The sequence below is a fragment of the Chamaea fasciata genome, unplaced genomic scaffold (genome assembly GCF_029207755.1).
Source record: "Chamaea fasciata isolate MVZ Bird 193981 ecotype frontalis unplaced genomic scaffold, bChaFas1.0.hap1 SCAF_1295, whole genome shotgun sequence".
Lineage (NCBI taxonomy): Eukaryota > Metazoa > Chordata > Aves > Passeriformes > Sylviidae > Chamaea > Chamaea fasciata.
The window spans coordinates 1-20,393 of record NW_027095380.1 but is presented as its reverse complement, the minus strand read 5'-3'; the positions used below and the strand labels follow the sequence as shown (position 1 = coordinate 20,393).

The 20,393-nt window shown below is 54.1% G+C and overlaps 1 protein-coding gene across 1 annotated transcript; it reads right to left on the bottom strand.

Annotated features, from left to right (window-relative positions):
* Positions 1 to 4,943: 4,943 nt before the first annotated feature.
* Positions 4,944 to 20,387, bottom strand: LOC136284712 (SLAM family member 8-like). Its single transcript, XM_066175082.1, is given in 8 exon segments — positions 4,944 to 5,101; positions 6,173 to 6,195; positions 6,198 to 6,264; positions 8,422 to 8,537; positions 9,972 to 10,271; positions 13,085 to 13,426; positions 16,814 to 16,906; positions 19,528 to 20,387. Coding segments are annotated over 8 exon segments (1,155 nt in total). The 5' UTR covers positions 19,601 to 20,387; the 3' UTR covers positions 4,944 to 4,960.
* Between the last annotated feature and the right edge of the window lie 6 nt (positions 20,388 to 20,393).

Sequence of the window (20,393 nt, the reverse complement as noted above, 5' to 3'; positions counted from 1 at the left end):
AGAGACCCCCAGAACGAACCGGAGACCCCCGGAACGAACCGGAGACCCCCGGGAAGATCCGGAGAGCCCGGAACGAACCGGAGACCCCCGGGGTGGAATCAGAGACCCCCGGAACGAACCGGAGAGCCCCGGAACGAACCGGAGAGCCCCGGAACGAACCGGAGACCCCCCGGGAAGATCCGGAGACCCCCGGAACGACCGGAGAGCCCCGGAACGAACCGGAGAGCCCGGCAGGAGCCGCAGCCCCGGCCGCTGCCCCCCGGCCGGCCCGCGCCGTCCCCGCCCGGGCCCCGCAGCCCCGGGAGAGCTTCAAAAGGGCCCAAATGGCGCGGGGAGGGGCCGGGAGGCGCCGGGGCGCGGCGGCGGGGCCCGGCTCTTGTCTCCGTCTCCCCCAGTTAAAACAAAACAACGAGACGAGAAATAAAAAAAAAAAAAAAACAACAAAAAAAACCATCCCCACCAAAGCCGCAAAGCCGAGCACGTGTCCCGGCCTGCCCGAGCCGCGGGCGGGGCCGCTCGCCGAGCGGCGGACACCGCCAGCCCCGGCCGGGAATTCGGCCTCGGGGGGCTTCACCGGCAGCCCCGGGAAGAAGCGGGGGACACGGCGCCGGGCGGGCGGGGGGCGCCTCCCGCCCCGGCGAGGGCGGCGAGGGGGTTTGGGGGGGTAGAACCTCCGCCTACCTCGGCTGGGATCCGCCCGCGGGGATTGAATTGCTCCTTTTTTATTTTTTTTTTTCCTTTAAGCCGAGCTCCCCCCCCCCCCCCCCGCCCCGCCGCCCCGTTCTCCTTTTTTTTTTCCTTTTTTTTTTTTTTTTTTTAGGAGGGGGTTGTTTTTTTTTCCTCCTGTTTTCTCCTTTATTCCAAAGCGTTCAGCCTCCTCTCCCCGGTGATCGCCCACCCCACAGGTATAAAAACCTCGCCCCCCGCCATTTCTCCCCCCCCCCTCCTCCCCGGCGGAGCCGGGACTCACCTGCGGGGCGGCGCGGCCGGAGGAGCGAGGCGGGATCCGGGAGGAGGAGGAGGAGGAGGAGGAGGAAGGAAGGAAGGAAGGAAAGAAGGAAGGAAGGAGGCGGGGGCTGTCCGTGTGTGTGCGAGGGGAGCGGCGGGGGCGGGCGGATCGTTCCGGCTCCGCGCGGCCGCTCCGGGGGCTGAGGGAGGGAACGGGGCGGGGAGGGGGGGGAAGGGGGACAAGGACGGAGGGGAGGGGGGAGCCTTCGGTTCTCGCTTCGCGCGCCGCTTTAGATCGCGTTAGTGCCGGGGGGAGGGGGGAGGAGCGCTGCGGCCGCTTCGTTTCGTCTTTATTTTCTTCCCTTTTTTCTCCCTTTTCTTCTTCTTCTCTTCTTCTCCTCCTCCTCCCGGTGCCTCCCCCGCGCCGCCGCCGCCGCCGCCGGAACCGGAACCACCGCCGCCGCCGCCCACGCGCTTCCGGGCAGCGCGCGCGCCCACGCGCTTCCGCTTCCGGTCTCTCCCCCCTCCCCTCAGCTCCCGGCGGGGCTGAGGGGCGCGGGGGGCGTTTCCCGCGCTCCGCCCGCCCCTCAGAGAGACGGGCCCGAAAATGGGGAAAAATGGGAGAAATGGGGTTGGGACGGCGCGGGGGAAAGGGGCTGAAAGGGGCTCGAGGAGGCGGGGAGGAAGGCAGGCCTGAAAATGGAGTCAAAACAGGGCCCGAGCGGGGCCAAAGCGGACCCGAAACGTCCGGAAATGGCGCTGAACCGGGCCCAAAACAGCCCCGAACGGGGTGAATTGGACTCGAATGGATCTGAAACGGCCCCAAAGCTGCCCCAAACGGCCCCAAAGCTGCCCCAAAACAGCCCGAGGAGCAGAAGGGAGGTGGGCCAAGGGCAGGGCTGAAACAGGCCTGAAAAAACAGGCCCAAAGCAGCCCTGGACGGGCTAAAGCTGCCCAAACGGACCTAAAGCTGCCCCAAACCAGCCCCAAAAACGGCCCCTCAAACCTGCCCCAAAACCAGACCCCAAACTCGGCCCTAAACCAGCCCCCAGCCCCCCGAAATCCGCCCCAAACCAGCCCAGACCTCCCAAATTACCCCGAAACCAGCCCCAGGGCGGCTAAAATCAGTCAGAAACCCTCAAAAATACCCCCCAAACCCCTCCAAAAATACCCCCCAAAGCTCCCAAAACCCCCCAAAACCAGACCCCAAACTCGGCCCTAAACCAGCCCCCCGAAATCCGCCCCAAACCTCCCAAATTACCCTGAAACCAGCCCCAGGGCCCCTAAAATCAGTCAGAAACCCTCCAAAAATACCCCCCAAACCCTCCAAAAATACCCCCCAAACCCTCCAAAAATACCCCCCAAAGCCCCCAAAACCCCCCAAAATCAGACCCCAAACTCGGCCCTAAACCAGCCCCCGAAATCCGCCCCAAACCTCCCAAATTACCCCGAAACCAGCCCCAGGGCCCCTAAAATCAGTCACAAACCCTCCGAAAATACCCCCCAAAGCTCCCAAATCGCCCCAAAACCCCCAAAATCAGCCCCGAAACCCCAGACTCAACCCACCCCCCAAAAAACCCCCAAATCGCCCCCAAAACCGGCCCCAAATCACCCCAAAAAACACCCGGAACATCCACAAACGTCACCAACATTATTTACAGGCGGAGGGGAGGGGGGGGTGCGGGGGGGGTGCCGGGCACGCCCCTCCTGTCGCGACAGCGCGACAGCGGCGACAGAGGGGCCCGGGGGGGGGGGGGGGGGGGAGGGGAGAGGAGCGGCTCCCGGTGAGAAATTCCCGAAATTCCGCCGAAATTCCCGGTTTTCCCCCAGCCCGGAAAATCCCAAAACATGCGGGGAACCCCCCCCCCACCCCGGGACCCCCAAAATCACCTCGGAGACCCCAAAAATTCCTCCCGGGGATCCCAAAAATTCCTCCCGGGGATCCCAAAAATCTCCCCCCCAGCTGCCTCTGATGGGGGATCCCCCTCCCCAAAAACAGTCTCGGGGGGATTTCGGGCGGGGATTTGGGGTGAAACGCGAGGATTTTGGGGGTCGGGAATGGGGAAATGTGTCCGGTTGTGGGGTCGGGGGAGGGGGGGGGATCCTCCCACCCTAAAACACGCGGGAACCACCCAGGGACCCCCCCCCAAATCCTCCCCAAATTCAATCTCCAGCCCCTCTTCTGACCGGGATCCCCCTCCCCAAAACAAGCTCGGGCGGGGATTTGGGGTGAACCCCGCGGATTTTGGGGTGGGGTGGGGAAAAGGGGGAGATCGTGTCCGGATTTGGGGTGCAGGTTTGGGGTCGGGGTTTGGCACGCACGACTCTTCACAGCCCTTCCAGGAGGTCCCGGCGCTGCGGGGGGGAACAGTCCCCGCGGTTTTGTGGGGTCGGGGGTCCCAAAAAGGGCACAGACCCCAAAACCGGCCCCGTTTGTAGGGGCAGAGCCCACCCGACCCTGTAAATCCAGTTTTTGGGTCCCCCAAATGTCCCTTTTTGGGGTCACCCCGACCCTTTAAATCCCAGTTTTGGGGTCCCCCAAATGTCCCTTTTTGGGGTCACCCCGACCCTGTAAATCGCCTTTTTGGGGGTCCCAAATGTCCCTTTTTGGGGTCACCCCGACCCTGTAAATCCCAGTTTTGGGGTCCCCCCAAATGTCCCTTTTTGGGGTCACCCCGACCCTTTAAATCCCAGTTTTTGGGGTTCCCCAAATGTCCCTTTTTGGGGTCACCCCGACCCTGTAAATCCAGTTTTGGGGTCCCCCCAATGTCCCTTTTTGGGGTCACCCGACCCTGTAAATCCCAGTTTTGGGGTCCCCCAAATGTCCCTTTTTGGGGTCACCCCGACCCTGTAAATCCCCTTTTTGGGGTCCCCCAAATGTCCCTTTTTGGGGTCACCCCGACCCTGTAAATCCCAGTTTTGGGGTCCCCCAAATGTCCCTTTTTGGGGTCACCCCGACCCTGTAAATCCCAGTTTTGGGGTCCCCCAAATGTCCCTTTTTGGGGTCACCCCGACCCTTTAAATCCCAGTTTTGGGGTCCCCCAAATGTCCCTTTTTGGGGTCACCCCGACCCTGTAAATCCCAGTTTTGGGGTCCCCCAAATGTCCCTTTTTGGGGTCACCCCGACCCTGTAAATCCCAGTTTTGGGGTCCCCCCAAATGTCCCTTTTTGGGGTCACCCCGACCCTGTAAATCCCAGTTTTGGGGTCCCCCCAAATGTCCCTTTTTGGGGTCACCCCGACCCTTTAAATCCCGGTTTTGGGGTCCCCCAAATGTCCCTTTTTGGGGTCACCCCGACCCTGTAAATCCCAGTTTTGGGGTCCCCTAATGTCCCTTTTTGGGGTCACCCCGACCCTTTAATCCCAGTTTTGGGGTCCCCCAAATGTCCCTTTTTTGGGGTCACCCCGACCCTTTAAATCCCATTTTTTGGGTCTCCCCAAATGTCCCTTTTTGGGGTCACCCCGACCCTTTAAATCCCAGTTTTGGGGTCCCCCAAATGTCCCTTTTTGGGGTCACCCCGACCCTTTAAATCCCAGTTTTGGGGTCCCCCAAATGTCCCTTTTTGGGGTCACCCGGACCCTGTAATCCCAGTTTTGGGGGTCCCCCAAATGTCCCTTTTTGGGGTCACCCGGACTGTTTAAATCCCAGTTTTTGGGGGTCCCCCAAATGTCCCTTTTTGGGGTCACCCCGACCCTGTAAATCCCAGTTTTGGGGTCCCCCAAATGTCCCTTTTTGGGGTCACCCCGACCCTTTAAATCCCAGTTTTGGGGTCCCCCAAATGTCCCTTTTTGGGGTCACCCCGACCCTGTAAATCCCAGTTTTGGGGTCCCCCAAACGCCCCCATGTTTTGGGGTCACCCAACCCTTTAACCCTTTAAATCCCAGTTTTTGGGGTCCCCCAAACGCCCCCATTTTTTTGGGGTCACCCCGACCCTTTAACCCTTTCCCCCCCCCCACTCTTCCGGGGTCCCCCCGAGCCCCCCAGGTTTGGGGGCTGCCCCTCACTCTGTGGCCCTATGTCACCTCCTCGGCCGTGTCCTCTGGGGGTCTCTGGGGCTGCTCGTCGCCCCCCGGGCCTGGGGGGGATTTGGGGACGGGGCTCTCGGATTTTTGGGGTTCGCTGGGTTCCGGGGGGGCCTCGGGGGGGCTGGGACCCTGCAGGGGGAAATTTGGGGCGTTTTTAGGGGATTTCTGCCGGTTTTGGGGGTCCTGGGTGGGTTTCAGGGGGGCTGGGACTCTGTGGGATGAAATTTTGGGGGATTTTTGTGTTTTGGGGGGATTTTTGCCATTTTGGGGGGCCTGGGGGGGTCCAGGGGGGCTGGGGACTCTGCAGGGGGAAATTTTGGGGGATTTTGGGGGATTTCTGCTATTTTTGGGGTTCCTGGGGTGGTTCAGGGGGGGCTGGGACCCTGCAGGGGAAATTTGGGGGGATTTTTGTGGTTTTGGGGGATTTTTGCCATTTTGGGGTTCCTGGGGGGGTTCAGGGGGGCTGGGACTCTGTGAGGTGAAATTTTGGGGGGATTTTGTGGTTTTGGGGGATTTTTGCCATTTTTGGGGTTCCTGGGGGGGTTCAGGGGGGGCTGGGACTCTGTGAGGTGAAATTTTGGGGATTTTTGTGGTTTTTGGGATTTTTGCCATTTTTGGGGTTCCTGGGTGGTTCAGGGGGGGGCTGGGACTCTGCGGGGTGAAATTTTGGGGATTTTTGTGGTTTTTTGGGGATTTTTGCCATTTTTGGGGTTCCTGGGTGGTTCAGGGGGGGCTGGGACTCTGCGGGGTGAAATTTTGGGGGATTTTTGTGGTGTTTTGGGGATTTTTGCCATTTTTGGGGGTTCCCCTCGTGCTTTTTGGGGATCCTCCCGTGGTTTGGGGGGATTTTCCCCCTGTTTTTTTGGGAATTCCTGCAGGTTTGGTGCTTCCCACAGTTTTTATCGATTCCCGCGGGATTTTTTGGGATTTCCTGTGATTTTTTTGTAGATTCCCACCTTTTTTTTTTTTTTTAGAATTCCCTGTGGGTTTTTTTTAGGATCCCCCGGGGGTTTTTTGGGGGGGATTCTCAGTTTTTTTTGGGGAGGGGGGTTTCCTGCATTTTAATGGGATTCCTGCACTGTTGTTTTTTTTTTTTTTTTTTTTTTTTTTGGATTCCCGCTTTTCCCTTAGGATTTCCTGGGGGGGTTTTTTTTAGGATCCCGGGTGTTTTTTGGGTTTGTTTTGGGTGTTTTTTTTGACCTGGTCGTTGCCCTCGGGGGGCTCCTGCAGACGATGTCGCTGAATTGTCCCTCCCCGGGCTCTCCTCGGGCGGCGCCGTGGGGCGTGGCGGGCTGCGGGGCCAAAACCGGGAAAAAACATGGAAAAGTGGGGAAAAAAAACCCGGGGGAAAATGGAGAAAAGTGGGTTTAAAAAAGGGGGGAAAAATGGGGAAAAAAAAAAAACAAGGAAAAGCATAGGGGAAAGTAGTTAAAAAACAGGGGAAAGTGGGAAAAACATGGGAAATGGGAAAACAGGGAAAAGATGGGAAAGTGAGAAAGAAAAAGGGAAAAGTGGGGGAAAAATAGGGAAAAGTGGGGGAGGGAACAAGAGGAAAAGGGGGAAATGGGAAAATTGGAGAGGGGGAAACAGGAGAATGGGGAAAATGGGAAATGAGGAAAATGGGGAAGTGGGAAAAGCGGGGAAAACAGGAAAATTGGGAAACGGGAAAAGAGGAAGACGGGAAAATTGGGAAAACGGCACAAGAGGAGAACGAGAAGGATGGGGAGATGGAAAAACTGGGGAAATGGGGAACGTGGGAAAACGGGAAGCCAGGAAAAGGAGAAAAATGGGAAACCAGGGAAACGGGAAAAAGGGGGGAAATGGGAAACGGGGAAAATAGGAAAGTGGGAGAGTGGGAGAACAGGGAAATGGGAAAACGAGAAAAAAGGCGAAATGGGAAAGTGGGAAAATGGGAAACCAGGAAAAGGAGAAAAATGGGGAAAGGGGAAATGGAAACACTGGGAAAAGGGGAGAGCAGGAAAGCAAGGAAAAGGGGGAAATGGGAAAGTGGGAAACCGGGAAAAGGAGAAAAATGGGGAAAGGGGAACACTGGGAAAAGGGGGAGAGCAGGAAAGCAAGGAAAAGGGGGAAATGGGAAAGTGGGAAAAGGGGAAAAGGACAAAAATGGGGAAAGGGGAACACTGGGAAAAGGGGGGAGCAGGAAAGCAAGGAAAGGGGGAAATGGGAAATTGGGAAAAGGGGGAAATGGGAAAGTGGAAACCGGGAAAAGGAGAAAAATGGGGAAAGGGGAACACTGGGAAAAGGGGAGAGCAGGAAAGCAAGGAAAAGGGGGAAATGGGAAAGTGGGAAACCGGGAAAAGGAGAAAAATGGGGGAAGGGGAACACTGGGAAAAGGGGGGAGCAGGAAAGCAAGGAAAAGGGGGAAATGGGAAAGTGGGAAAACGGGAAAAGGAGAAAAATGGGGGAAGGGGAACACTGGGAAAAGGGGGGAGCAGGAAAGCAAGGAAAAGGGGGAAATGGGAAAACGGGAAACCGGGAAAAGGAGAAAAATGGGGAAAGGGGAACACTGGGAAAAGGGGGGAGCAGGAAAGCAAGGAAAAGGGGGAAATGGGAAAGTGGGAAAACGGGAAAAGGAGAAAAATGGGGAAAGGGGAACACTGGGAAAAGGGGAGAGCAGGAAAGCAAGGAAAAGGGGGAAATGGGAAAGTGGGAAAAGGGGGAAATGGGAAAGTGGGAAACCAGGAAAAGGAGAAAAATGGGGAAAGGGGAACACTGGGAAAAGGGGAGAGCAGGAAAGCAAGGAAAGGGGGAAATGGGAAAGTGGGAAAAGGGGGAAATGGGAAAACGGGAAACCAGGAAAAGGAGAAAAATGGGGAAAGGGGAACACTGGGAAAAGGGGAGTGCAGGAAAGCAAGGAAAGGGGGAAATGGGAAATTGGGAAAAGGGGGAAATGGGAAAGTGGGAAACCGGGAAAAGGAGAAAAATGGGGAAAGGGGAACACTGGGAAAAGGGGGGAGCAGGAAAGCAAGGAAAAGGGGGAAATGGGAAAGTGGGAAAACGGGAAAAGGAGAAAAATGGGGAAAGGGGAACACTGGGAAAAGGGGAGAGCAGGAAAGCAAGGAAAAGGGGGAAATGGGAAAGTGGGAAAAGGGGGAAATGGGAAAGTGGGAAACCAGGAAAAGGAGAAAAATGGGGAAAGGGGAACACTGGGAAAAGGGGAGAGCAGGAAAGCAAGGAAAGGGGGAAATGGGAAAGTGGGAAAAGGGGGAAATGGGGAAAACGGGAAACCAGGAAAAGGAGAAAAATGGGGAAAGGGGAACACTGGGAAAAGGGGAGTGCAGGAAAGCAAGGAAAGGGGGAAATGGGAAATTGGGAAAAGGGGGAAATGGGAAAGTGGGAAACCGGGAAAAGGAGAAAAATGGGGAAAGGGGAACACTGGGAAAAGGGGGGAGCAGCCCCCTGGGGGACTTGGGGATTTCCTGACCTGCCTCGGCCGCCTTCTCGCCCTTGGCCCTCCAGCACCAGAAGGCGCCGCCCAGGCTGACGGCGACCAGGATCAGCGACAGCACCACGTACCCCGAGGTGGAGAACGCCGAGGGGCCGCCTGGGGACACAGGGGACAGCTGTGTCACCGTCAGTGTGTCACCGTCACTGTGTCACTGTCAGTGTCACCCTCAGTGTGTCACCATCAGTGTGTCACCCCCAGTGTCACCCAGGATCAGCGACAGCACCACGTACCCCGAGGTGGAGAACGCCGAGGGGCCGCCTGGGGACACAGGGGACAGCTGTGTCACCGTCACTGTGTCACCGTCACTGTGTCACTGTCAGTGTCACCCTCAGTGTGTCACCATCAGTGTGTCACCCCCAGTGTCACCCAGGATCAGCGACAGCACCACGTACCCCGAGGTGGAGAACGCCGAGGGGCCGCCTGGGGACACAGGGGACAGCTGTGTCACCGTCACTGTGTCACCGTCACTGTGTCACTGTCAGTGTCACCCTCAGTGTCACCCTCAGTGTGTCACCCTCACAGTGTCACCCTCAGTGTGACTCCCTCAGTGACACCCTGAGCTGTGTCACCCTCAGTGCCATGGCCATCGTGCCACCCTCCCCCTCCCTGTCCCTGTACCCCTGGGCCCGGTAACACCCACAGCATGCCAGCCCCAGTGTCCCCCCCAATGTCCCCAGTGTCCCCCCCAATGTCCCCAGTGTCCCCAGTGTCCCCAGTGTCCCCCCCAATGTCCCCAGTGTCCCCCCCAATGTCCCCAGTGTCCCCAGTGTCCCCAGTGTCCCCCCCAATGTCCCCAGTGTCCCCCCCAATGTCCCCAGTGTCCCCAGTGTCCCCCCCAATGTCTCCAGTGTCCCCAATGTCCCCAGTGTCCCCCCCAATGTCCCCAGTGTCCCCAGTGCCCCAATGTCCCCAGTGTCCCCAGTGTCCCCCCACTGTCCCCAGTGTCCCCAGTGTCCCCCCAGTGTCCCCAATGTCCCCAGTGTCCCCAGTGTCCCCAGTGTCCCCAGTGTCCCCAATGCCCCCAGTGTCCCCAGTGTCCCCAGTGTCCCCAGTGTCCCCCAGTGTCCCCAGTGTCCCCAGTGTCCCCAGTATCCCCAGTGTCCCCAATGTCCCCAGTGTCCCCAGTGTCCCCAGTGTCCCCAGTGTCCCCAGTGTCCCCCAGTGTCCCCAGTGTCCCCAGTGTCCCCAGTATCCCCAGTGTCCCCAATGTCCCCAGTGTCCCCAGTGTCACCAGTGTCCCAAGGATCCCCCCCAGTGTCCCCAATGTCCCCAATGTCCCCAGTGTCCCCAATGTCCCCAATGTCCCCAGTGTCCCCAATGCCCCCAGTATCCCCAGTGTCCCCAGTGTCCCCAATGTCCCCAGTGTCCCCAGTGTCCCCAATGTCTCCAGTGTCCCCAGTGTCCCCAATGTCACCAGTGTCCCCAATGTCCCCAGTGTCCCCAGTGTCCCCAGTGTCCCAGTGTCCCCAATGTCCCCAATGTCCCCAATGTCCCCAATGTCCCCAGTGTCCCCGCCGTCCCCCGTGTCACCTCCTCCCCGGCAGAGGCTCTGCAGGTCGAAGAGCGCCACCTTGCGGTCGGCGGGGTTGCTGACGGTGCAGGTGTAGGTGACATTGGCGGCCGTGGGCGGCAGCGCCACCCTGAGCGTGGTGCCGTCGGGGGACAGCTGGTGGCGGCCGCCCGTGCCCAGCTGTCCCCAGGTGAGGCTGTCGCGCTGCCAGGTGACGTTGACGGCGCCTTTGCCGCTGCCCTGGCACTGCAGGGTCAGGTTGCACCACTCCAAGGTGCTGGCCAGGAGCTGGCTGCGGGTCCTGGGGCTGGGCACCGACTCTGGCACGGGGACAGAGCGCTGATGTCACCCCAATGTCACCCTGGTGACACCAAGACCTGAAAACACCCAGCCCGGGCAGAGTTTGGTGCCCTGGTGTCACCCCAGTGCCACCCAGGTGACACCAGGACCTGAAAACACCCAGCCCGGGCAGAGTTTGGTGCCCTGGTGTCACCCCAGTGCCACCCAGGTGACACCAAGACCTGAAAACACCCAGCCCGGGCAGAGTTTGGTGCCCTGGTGTCACCCAGGTGACACCCAGGTGACACCCAGACCTGAAAACACCCAGCCCGGGCAGAGTTTGGTGCCCTGGTGTCACCCCAATGGCACCCAGGGGACACCCAGACCTGAAAACACCCAGCCCGGGCAGAGTTTGGTGCCCTGGTGTCACCCCAATGCCACCCAGGTGACACCGCGACCGGAAAACACCCAGCCCGGGCAGAGTTTGGTGCCCTGGTGTCACCCCAGTGCCACCCAGGTGACACCAGGACCTGAAAACACCCAGCCCGGGCAGAGTTTGGTGCCCTGGTGTCACCCCAATGCCACCCAGGTGACACCGCGACCGGAAAACACCCAGCCCGGGCAGAGTTTGGTGCCCTGGTGTCACCCCAGTGCCACCCAGGTGACACCCAGACCTGAAAACACCCAGCCCGGGCAGAGTTTGGTGCCCTGGTGTCACCCCAATGGCATCCAGGTGACACCAAGACCTGAAAACACCCAGCCCGGGCAGAGTTTGGTGCCCTGGTGTCACCCCAATGTCACCCAGGTGACACCCAGGTGACACCCAGACCTGAAAACACCCAGCCCGGGCAGAGTTTGGTGCCCTGGTGTCACCCCAATGGCACCCAGGTGAAACCAGGACCTGAAAACACCCAGCCCGGGCAGAGTTTGGTGCCCTGGTGTCACCCCAATGGCACCCAGGTGACACCAGGACCTGAAAACACCCAGCCCGGGCAGAGTTTGGTGCCCTGGTGTCACCCCAGTGCCACCCAGGTGACACCCAGACCTGAAAACACCCAGCCCGGGCAGAGTTTGGTGCCCTGGTGTCACCCCAATGCCACCCAGGTGACACCCAGACCTGAAAACACCCAGCCCGGGCAGAGTTTGGTGCCCTGGTGTCACCCCAATGTCACCCAGGTGACACCCAGGTGACACCAGGACCTGAAAACACCCAGCCCGGGCAGAGTTTGGTGCCCTGGTGTCACCCCAATGTCACCCAGGTGACACCCAGGTGACACCAGGACCTGAAAACACCCAGCCCGGGCAGAGTTTGGTGCCCTGGTGTCACCCCAGTGCCACCCAGGTGACACCCAGGTGACACCAAGACCCCCAAAACCCCTCCCCTGGCAGAGTTTGGGGAGCCGAGGGCACCAAAGGCCGGGCACTGAAATGGCTCCAGGAAAAGGAATTCGGGATCCGTGCCTCAGTTTCCCCACCCAACGCCCGACTTAATCGAGCTAATTAAATCCGTAAGTAATTAATTCGATGTACGAACGAGGTCGAGGAATCGAGCCCCCTCTCAACCACAGGCGGACGGGCTCAAGGACGGGTCGTCCTCTTCTGGTCCCGTTCTTGGCTCCGTGCCTCAGTTTCCCCACCCAAACCTGACTTCATTACACTGATTAAACTAATTAAATTCCTTAAGTGAAGTAATTAAATGAATTCATTAAGTCACCTCATCAGGCCGCTCTCACCGCAGGCGGGCAGGTTGGAGGACCCATCGTCCTTTTTTCATCCTGTTTTCTGCTCTGTGCCTCAGCTTCCCCACCCCCCCAAACCCAACTTAATTAACTTAATCGGTTTAATTAACTCAATTAATTAATTAATCAATAAATCAAAGCCCTCTCACCGTAGACAGACAGGCTGAAGGACTGAAGGTCCTTTTCTTGATCCCGGTTTTTTGCTCCGTGCCTCAGTTTCCCCACCCCGAATCCCAACGTATCAAATTAATTAATTCAATGAATTAAAGGAATGAAATTAATTAATTAAATCAATCACTTAATCAAGCCCCTCTCACTGTAGACGGAGAGGTTGAATGACTAAATGTCATTTTTTCATCCCTTTCCTTTTGCTCCGTGCCTCAGTTTCCCCCACCCCAAAACCCCACCTAATCAAATCGAATCAATGAAATGAATTAATTAACTAATTAATGAACCCCCTCTCTCACCGTAGACGGTGAGGTTGAAACTCTGGTCATCCACCAGCACTGGCTCAAACCTCATTTCTTCTCCGCGCCTCAGTTTCCCCCACCCCAAAACCCCACCTAATCAAATCGAATCAATGAAATTAATTAATTAACTAATTAATGAACCCCCTCTCTCACCGTAGACGGTGAGGTTGAAACTCTGGTCGTCCACCAGCGCCGGCTCCAACCTCATTTCTTCTCCGCGCCTCAGTTTCCCCCACCCCAAAACCCCACTTAATTAAACAAATAAAATAAACAATTAAATAATTAATTGGACTAATTACCAAACAACCCCCCCTCTCTCACCGTGGACGGTGAGGTTGAAGCTCTGGTCATCCACCAGCGCCGGCTCCAGCCTCATTTCTTCTCCGCGCCTCAGTTTCCCCCACCCCAAAACCCCACCTAATCAAATCGAATCAATGAAATGAATTAATTAACTAATTAATGAACCCCTTCTCTCACCGTAGACGGTGAGGTTGAAACTCTGGTCATCCACCAGCACTGGCTCAAACCTCATTTCTTCTCCGCGCCTCAGTTTCCCCCACCCCAAAACCCCACTTAATTAAACAAATAAAATAAACAATTAAATAATTAATTGGACTAATTACCAAACAACCCCCCCTCTCTCACCGTAGACGGTGAGGTTGAAGCTCTGGTCGTCCACGAGGGCCGGCTGCAGCTTGATCCTGGCGCCGAAGACGCCGCTGTCGCCGCGCTGCAGCTCGCGGATCCTCAGCGCCGTGCCGTTGAGCAGCTCCAGGCGCCGGCCGAAGCGGTCGCGCGGGTCCGGCCGCTCCAGGCCCCGGGGACCCACCTCGGCCACCTGGATGGTGGCCCCCGTGCCCCCCGAGAAGCTCCACTCGATCTCCTTCCACGTCCTGTTGGGCGGCAACCACGGGGCCAGCAGCACGGAGCCGCCCAGGACGCCGTTCACCTGCCGCGGAGGCGACCGAGACTGCCCGAACAGCAGCTCTGCGACAGAGAAAAGTCGGATTTGGGGACGTCTCGAGACGTTTAGAGAACGTCTGGGGACGTCTCGAGACGTTTAGAGAACGTCTGGGGACGTCTCGAGACGTTTAGAGAACGTTTGGGGACGTCTCGAGACGTTTAGAGAACGTCTGGGGACGTCTCGAGACGTTTAGAGAACGTTTGGGGACGTCTCGAGACGTTTAGAGAACGTTTGGGGACGTCTCGAGACGTTTAGAGAACGTCTGGGGACGTCTCGAGACGTTTAGAGAACGTTTGGGGACGTCTCGAGATGTTTAGAGAACGTCTGGGGACGTCTCGAGACCTTTAGAGAACGTTTGGGGACGTCTCGAGACCTTTAGAGAACGTCTGGGGACGTCTCGAGACGTTTAGAGAACGTTTGGGGACGTCTCGAGATGTTTAGAGAACGTCTGGGGACGTCTCGAGACCTTTAGAGAACGTTTGGGGACGTCTCGAGACCTTTAGAGAACGTTTGGGGACGTCTCGAGACCTTTAGAGAACGTCTGGGGACGTCTCGAGACGTTTAGAGAACGTCTGGGGACATCTCGAGATGTTTAGAGAATGTCTGGGGACGTCTCGAGATGTTTTGCGGACGTCTGGCCAAGTTTTGGGGACATTCCAAGACGTTTTGAGGACATCTGGCGACATCTCGAGACGTTTGGCCGCGTTTTGGGGACACGGGGGAACATCTCGAGATGTTTTGGGGACGTCTGGCCAAGTTTTGGGGACATTCCAAGACGTTTGGAGGACATCTGGCGACATCTCGAGACGTTTGGCCGCGTTTTGGGGACACGGGGGAACATCTCGAGATGTTTCGGGGACGTCTGGCCAAGTTTTGGGGACATTCCAAGACGTTTTGAGGACATCTGGCGACATCTTGAGACGTTTGGCCGCGTTTTGGGGACACGGGGGAACATCTCGAGATGTTTCGGGGACGTCTGGCCATGTTTTGGGGACATTCCAAGACGTTTTGAGGGCATCTGGCGACATCTCGAGGCGTTTGGCCGCGTTTTGGGGACACGGGGGAACATCTCGAGATGTTTCGGGGACGTCTTGGGGATGTTTTGGAGAGTTTCACCGATGTTTGACAACATTTCGAGGACATTTCAAGACCTTTGGGGGAATCTGGCAACATCTCGAGATGTTTGGCGGGGCTTTGGGGACATTTGGGGACGTTTTGGGGATGTTTGGGGACATTTCGGAACGTTTGGGGACGTTTTGAGGACATCTGGTGAAGTTTTGGGGACGTTGTGGGAGGTTTTGGCAACATCTGAGATGGTTTGAGGACATTTGGTGACATTTCAAGACATCCGACGATGCTTTGGCGACGTTTTGGGGACATCTCGAGATGTTTGGAGGACATTTGGTGAAGTTTTGAGGACATCTGGGGACGTTTTGGGGACACTTCAAGAAGTTTTGAGGACATCTCGAGACTTTTGGGGACACTTGAGAACGTTTGGAGACATTTCGAGACACTTGGGGACATTTTGAGACATTTGGGGACGTTTTGGGAACCTTTGGGGACGTTTTGGGGACGTTTGGTGACGTTTTGGGGACGTTTCGAGACGTTTTGGTGACGTTTTGGGGGATTTTTGGGGACATTTGGGCACATTTGAGTCCATTCGACAAAGTTTGGTGACATTTTGGGGACGTTTTGGGGACGTTTTGGGGACATTTGGGGACAAAGCTCAGCGGGGAGGAGCAGCAGCAGCGCCCTGGCCGGGGTTGGAGCGGTTCACGGTGGCAAAAAAAAAAAAAAAAAGGGGGAAAAGCGGAAATTTTTGGGGAAAAATCAGCTAAAATTGGTCAAAACCTAAAAACTACGGGTTCGGATTTGGGATAAGCCCCAAAAACGGAGGAAAAAAAAGGAAATTTTTGGGGGGTAAAAAAGGCTAAAAAAGGTAAAAAAATCTAAAATCTACAGGTTTGGGATAGAGCCCAGAAAATGGAGGAGAAATGGAATTTTTTGGGGGAAAAAAGGGCAAAAAAGGTCAAAACTAACTCCGGGTTTAGATTTGGGATAAGCCCCAAAAACGAGGGGAAAATACGGAATTTTTGGGGTAAAAAAAGGGCAAAAAAGGTCAAAACTAACTCCAGGTTCAGAGGTGGGGTGAACCCCAAAAATGGGGGAAAAATTGGAATTTTTGGGGTAAAAAAGGTCAAAACTAACTCCAGGTTCAGAGGTGGGGTGAACCCCAAAAATGGGGGAAAATTGGAATTTTTGGGGTAAAAAAAGGGCAAAAAAGGTCAAAACTAACTCCAGGTTCAGAGGTGGGGTGAGCCCCAAAAATGGGGGGAAAATTGGAATTTTTGGGGTAAAAAAAGGGCAAAAAAGGTCAAAACTAACTCCAGGTTCAGAGGTGGGGTGAGCCCCAAAAATGGGGGAAAATTGGAATTTTTGGGGTAAAAAAGGGCAAAAAAGGTCAAAACTAACTCCAGGTTCAGAGGTGGGGTGAGCCCCAAAAATGGAGGAAAATTGGAATTTTTGGGGTAAAAAAGGGCAAAAAAGGTCAAAACTAACTCCAGGTTCAGAGGTGGGGTGAGCCCCAAAAATGGAGGAAAAAAGGAATTTTTGGGGTAAAAAAAGGGCAAAAAAGGTCAAAACTAACTCCAGGTTCAGAGGTGGGGTGAGCCCCAAAAGTGGGGGGAAAATTGGAATTTTTGGGGTAAAAAAGGGCAAAAAAAGGTCAAAACTAACTCCAGGTTCAGAGGTGGGGTGAGCCCCAAAAATGGGGGGAAAATTGGAATTTTTGGGGTAAAAAAAGGGCAAAAAAGGTCAAAACTAACTCCAGGTTCAGAGGTGGGGTGAGCCCCAAAAATGGAGGAAAATTGGAATTTTTGGGGTAAAAAAGGGCAAAAAAGGTCAAAACTAACTCCGGGTTCAGAGGTGGGGTGAGCCCCAAAAATGGGGGGAAAATTGGAATTTTTGGGGTAAAAAAGGGCAAAAAAAGGTCAAAACTAACTCCAGGTTCAGAGGTGGGGTGAGCCCCAAAAATGGAGGAAAAAAGGAATTTTTGGGGTAAAAAAAGGGCAAAAAAGGTCAAAACTAACTCCGGGTTCAGAGGTGGGGTGAACCCCAAAAATGGAGGAAAAAAGGAATTTTTGGGGTAAAAAAAGGGCAAAAAAAGGTCAAAACTAACTCCAGGTTCAGAGGTGGGGTGAGCCCCAAAAATGGAGGAAAATTGGAATTTTTGGGGTAAAAAAGGGCAAAAAAGGTCAAAACTAACTCCGGGTTCAGAGGTGGGGTGAGCCCCAAAAATGGGGGAAAAATTGGAATTTTTGGGGTAAAAAAGGGCAAAAAAAGGTCCAAACCCCTCTAAAGTCTACGTGTTCAGATTTGGGCTGAGCCCCATCTGAGCCGGTGGCTCTCACCAGAACATCGCTCCAGGAGAGACTGGGTGGAATTCCCGGGCAGAATTTCCAAAACCTCATTTTCTGCCTCAAAACGAACCTCCTGCAACAGCCCTGCGGATAAACCGAGAATTGTTTCTCTTTTTTTTTTTTTTTTGGGAGGGGGAGGGGTTGGGATTGTTGGGAATTTGGGGGTTTCGGGGCGGGATTTCTGGAAAATTGGGGTTTTTTGGGGTAAATTTCTGCAGAATTGGGGGTTTTGGGGGAGAATTTCCGCAAAATTTGGGGGTTTTGGGATGGAATTTCTGCAGAATTGGGATTTTTTGGGGGGAGGGGGCAGAATTTCTGGAAAATTGGGGTTTTTTGGGGGTAAATTTCTGCAGAATTGGGATTTTTTGGGGGGAGGGGGCAGAATTTCAGGAAAATTGGGGTTTTTTGGAGGGTTTTTGGGGTAAATTTCTGCAGAATTGGGGGTTTTGGGGTAGAATTTCCGCTAAACTGGGTGCTTTGGGATGGAATTTCTGCAGAGCTGGGATCTTTGAGGCAGATTTTCCACAACATTCCCGATCCCAGAGCCTCTCAGCAGCTCCAGGCAGGGATAAAACCCCCAAACGCTGGGATTTTTGATTCCCACCAGGACTGAGCCCGATCCCAGCCCCGAGGGAACGTTTTAATTCTCCATTTGGGATTTTTATTTGGATTTTATATTTATTTTTTTTTTTTTTTTGGCGTTTCCTTGGCAAACTCCGGGCTCCCGGCGCCGCCCCCGCAGCTCCTCCCCCGCCCAAGCTGTCACTGCGCCCCCCGCCGGCGCCCCGAATTTCGGGAATTTCGGGGAATTTGGGGAATTTGGGGGGGATTTTGGGATCAGTGGGGACATTGCCGGGGTGCCTTCCCTGTTCTGGTCCCCGGAAAACTCGGGATTAAAGGCGGGATTGGTTGGAGTAAATCCAGTTTGTCCTGGGTTTAGATCCTGGTTTTCCTGGGTTTTATTCCTGCTTATCCCAAGTTTGATTCCCTTCCATCCTGGATTTTATCCCTGCGTTTCCCGGGTTTTATTCCTGCTTTTCCAGGATTTTATCCCTGCTTTTCCCGGGATTAATTCCTGCTTATTCCAGGATTGATTCCTGCTTTTCCTGGGTTCGATCCCCTTTTATCCTGGATTTTATTCCTGCTTTTCCCAAGTTGGACCTTTCTTTATCCTGGGTTTTATTCCCCCTTACCCCGGATTTAATTCCTGCTTTTCCTGGGTTTGATTCCCTTTTATCCCAGATTTTATTCCTCCTTTTCCCGGCTTTCATTCCTGCTTTTCCAACCCTGGATCTTATTTTTTGAGCACTTGGAAAAGTTTTTTTGGGGGGAGGACATGGGGCCAAATCCTGCCCAGCCTGAGAACCAGGAGGAGCTTCCCAAAATTCCCTCCAGGAATTCCCAAAGTTCTCTTTAGGAATTCCCAAATCCCTCCAGGAATTCCCAAAATTCATGATGTTTTTCCAGGAATTCCTGATGTTTTTCCAGGAATTCCTGGGGTTTTTTTCCCAGAATTTTTTATTTTCCCCGGAAATCCTGATTTATTCCCCCCCCCCCGCGATTTTCAACCTTTTCCCGGGATTTTATTCCCATTTTCCCTCCCGGGGAGGATTTTTTGGAGCCGCCGCCGAGGCCCCTCCCCGGCTCCTCCTGTTTATCCCAAATTCCCGTTTTTTTTTTTTTTTCGCTCTCCCGCAGCCTCGAGAGGGAAAAAAAAAAGAGGAAAAAAAAAAAAAACAAACCCCATCCACGCTCCGAATCCGCCCCAAAATATCCCAAAATTCCCGCAAAAAAATCCCAAATTCCAGCTTCTGTTTTAACCCTCCAAATCCCGGAATTTCGGGGGTTTTTTTCCCACTTTTTCTGGGTTGTTTTTTGGTTGGTTTTTTTTTTTAGGGCATCCCCGCTGGGCGAGGCTAATTAATCAATAAATGCAAATGAAGCTCGTTAATTAATCTCGCCTGGACGTTTTCCCGCTGGGATGATCCGAGGGTTTTTATTAAATTTGATTTCTTTTTTTTAAAGGGATTTGTGGAATGTTTGGGATTAAAGGCGGGGATTCCTCGCTCCGGGTTTTATGTAAGGAGCTGGTTGGGAGTTTGGGAAATCGCGGCCACCCCCCCAAAAAAATCAAATAAAGAAATCAAAGTGGGGGGGAAAAAAAAGGAAAAATCTGAAAAAAATAGGGAAAAAAATGGAAAAAAAATTGGGAAAATATTGGGAAAAAATTGGGAAAATATTGGAAAAAAATGGGGAAAATATTGGAAAAAATTGGAAAAATAGGGGAGGAAAAGGGGGGAGAAATGGGGGGAAAAAAAGAGGAAAAAAGGGAAATAAATGGTAAAAAGAAAGGAAAAAAGGAAAAAATACGAAAAAATTTGGAAAAAACATGGGGAAAATTGGGGGGGAAATAGAAATAAATAGGGAAAAAACCTGAAAAAAATTGGAAATGAAATAAAAAAAAGAAAATAATTGGAAAAAAGGGAGGAAAAAATAAATGAAAAATAAATGAAAAATAAATGAAAACCCGCGTCAGAAGGGGGTGCGATTCCCAAACCCTTTGGCTGCCTCATTCCAGAGCATTCCAATGATCCATAGCGGAGGTCCTGGCTGCCCCAAATAAATAAAATAAAATCAAATCAATCCCCAAGAGGGTCCCGAAGAGGTTTTTTTTTTTTTGGGAGGGGGGTCACCCCCAAACTCACCTGGGCCGAGCCCCAACAGCGCCAGCAGCAGCGAAGGCAGCCGAGATTTGCTCCGGGGTAATTCCCTCTCCATCCTTGTGGGTATTTTTAATTTCAATTTTAATTTATTTGCTTTGGAAATCCGCTCAGCCCGATGAGGAGAAGAGGAAAAATCAGCTCGGAGGAAGAGGAGGAGGAGGAGGAGGAGGAGGAGGAAGGAGGAGCGAAGACCCCAGCGGGGAGCGGGAGCATCGCGGGCTTCAAAGCCAGTTTTTCATTTAAAAAAAAAAATAGGAATTAAAGGAAATAAATTGGGAAAAAGAGGTTGGAAAGGTGTTGGAAGTAATGGCGGGGGCTGGCGGTGACCCCCGACCCTGCGGCATCAGCGCCCTCAGTGCCCGGATCGGCTGGGCCCGCCTCTCGGGCTGAGGGCATTGCCGCGAAAAATAAATGAAAATAAACCACAAATGCACGGAGCGAAAAAAAACCCGAACAAACTCAAACCCTGAGCGGATTCCTGAGGGAAAAAAAGCCTAAAATTCAGTGAAAAATACAAATGGATGGAGCGGGGATTGCTCCGGAGAGAATCCCGGATTAGCTGCGCCCGCCTCTCGGGCTGAGGGCATTGCCGCGAAAAAATAAATGAAAATAAACCACAAATGCACGGAGCGAAAAAAAACCCGAACAAACTCAAACCCTGAGCGGATTCCTGAGGAAAAAAAAAGCCTAAAATTCAATGAAAAATACAAATGGATGGAGCGGGGATTGCTCCGGAGAGAATCCCGGATTAGCCGCGCCCGCCTCTGAGGCTGAGGGCATTGCCGCGAAAAAATAAATTAGATTTAAAATATAAATGGATGGAGCGGGAATTGTTTCCGAAAAAAACC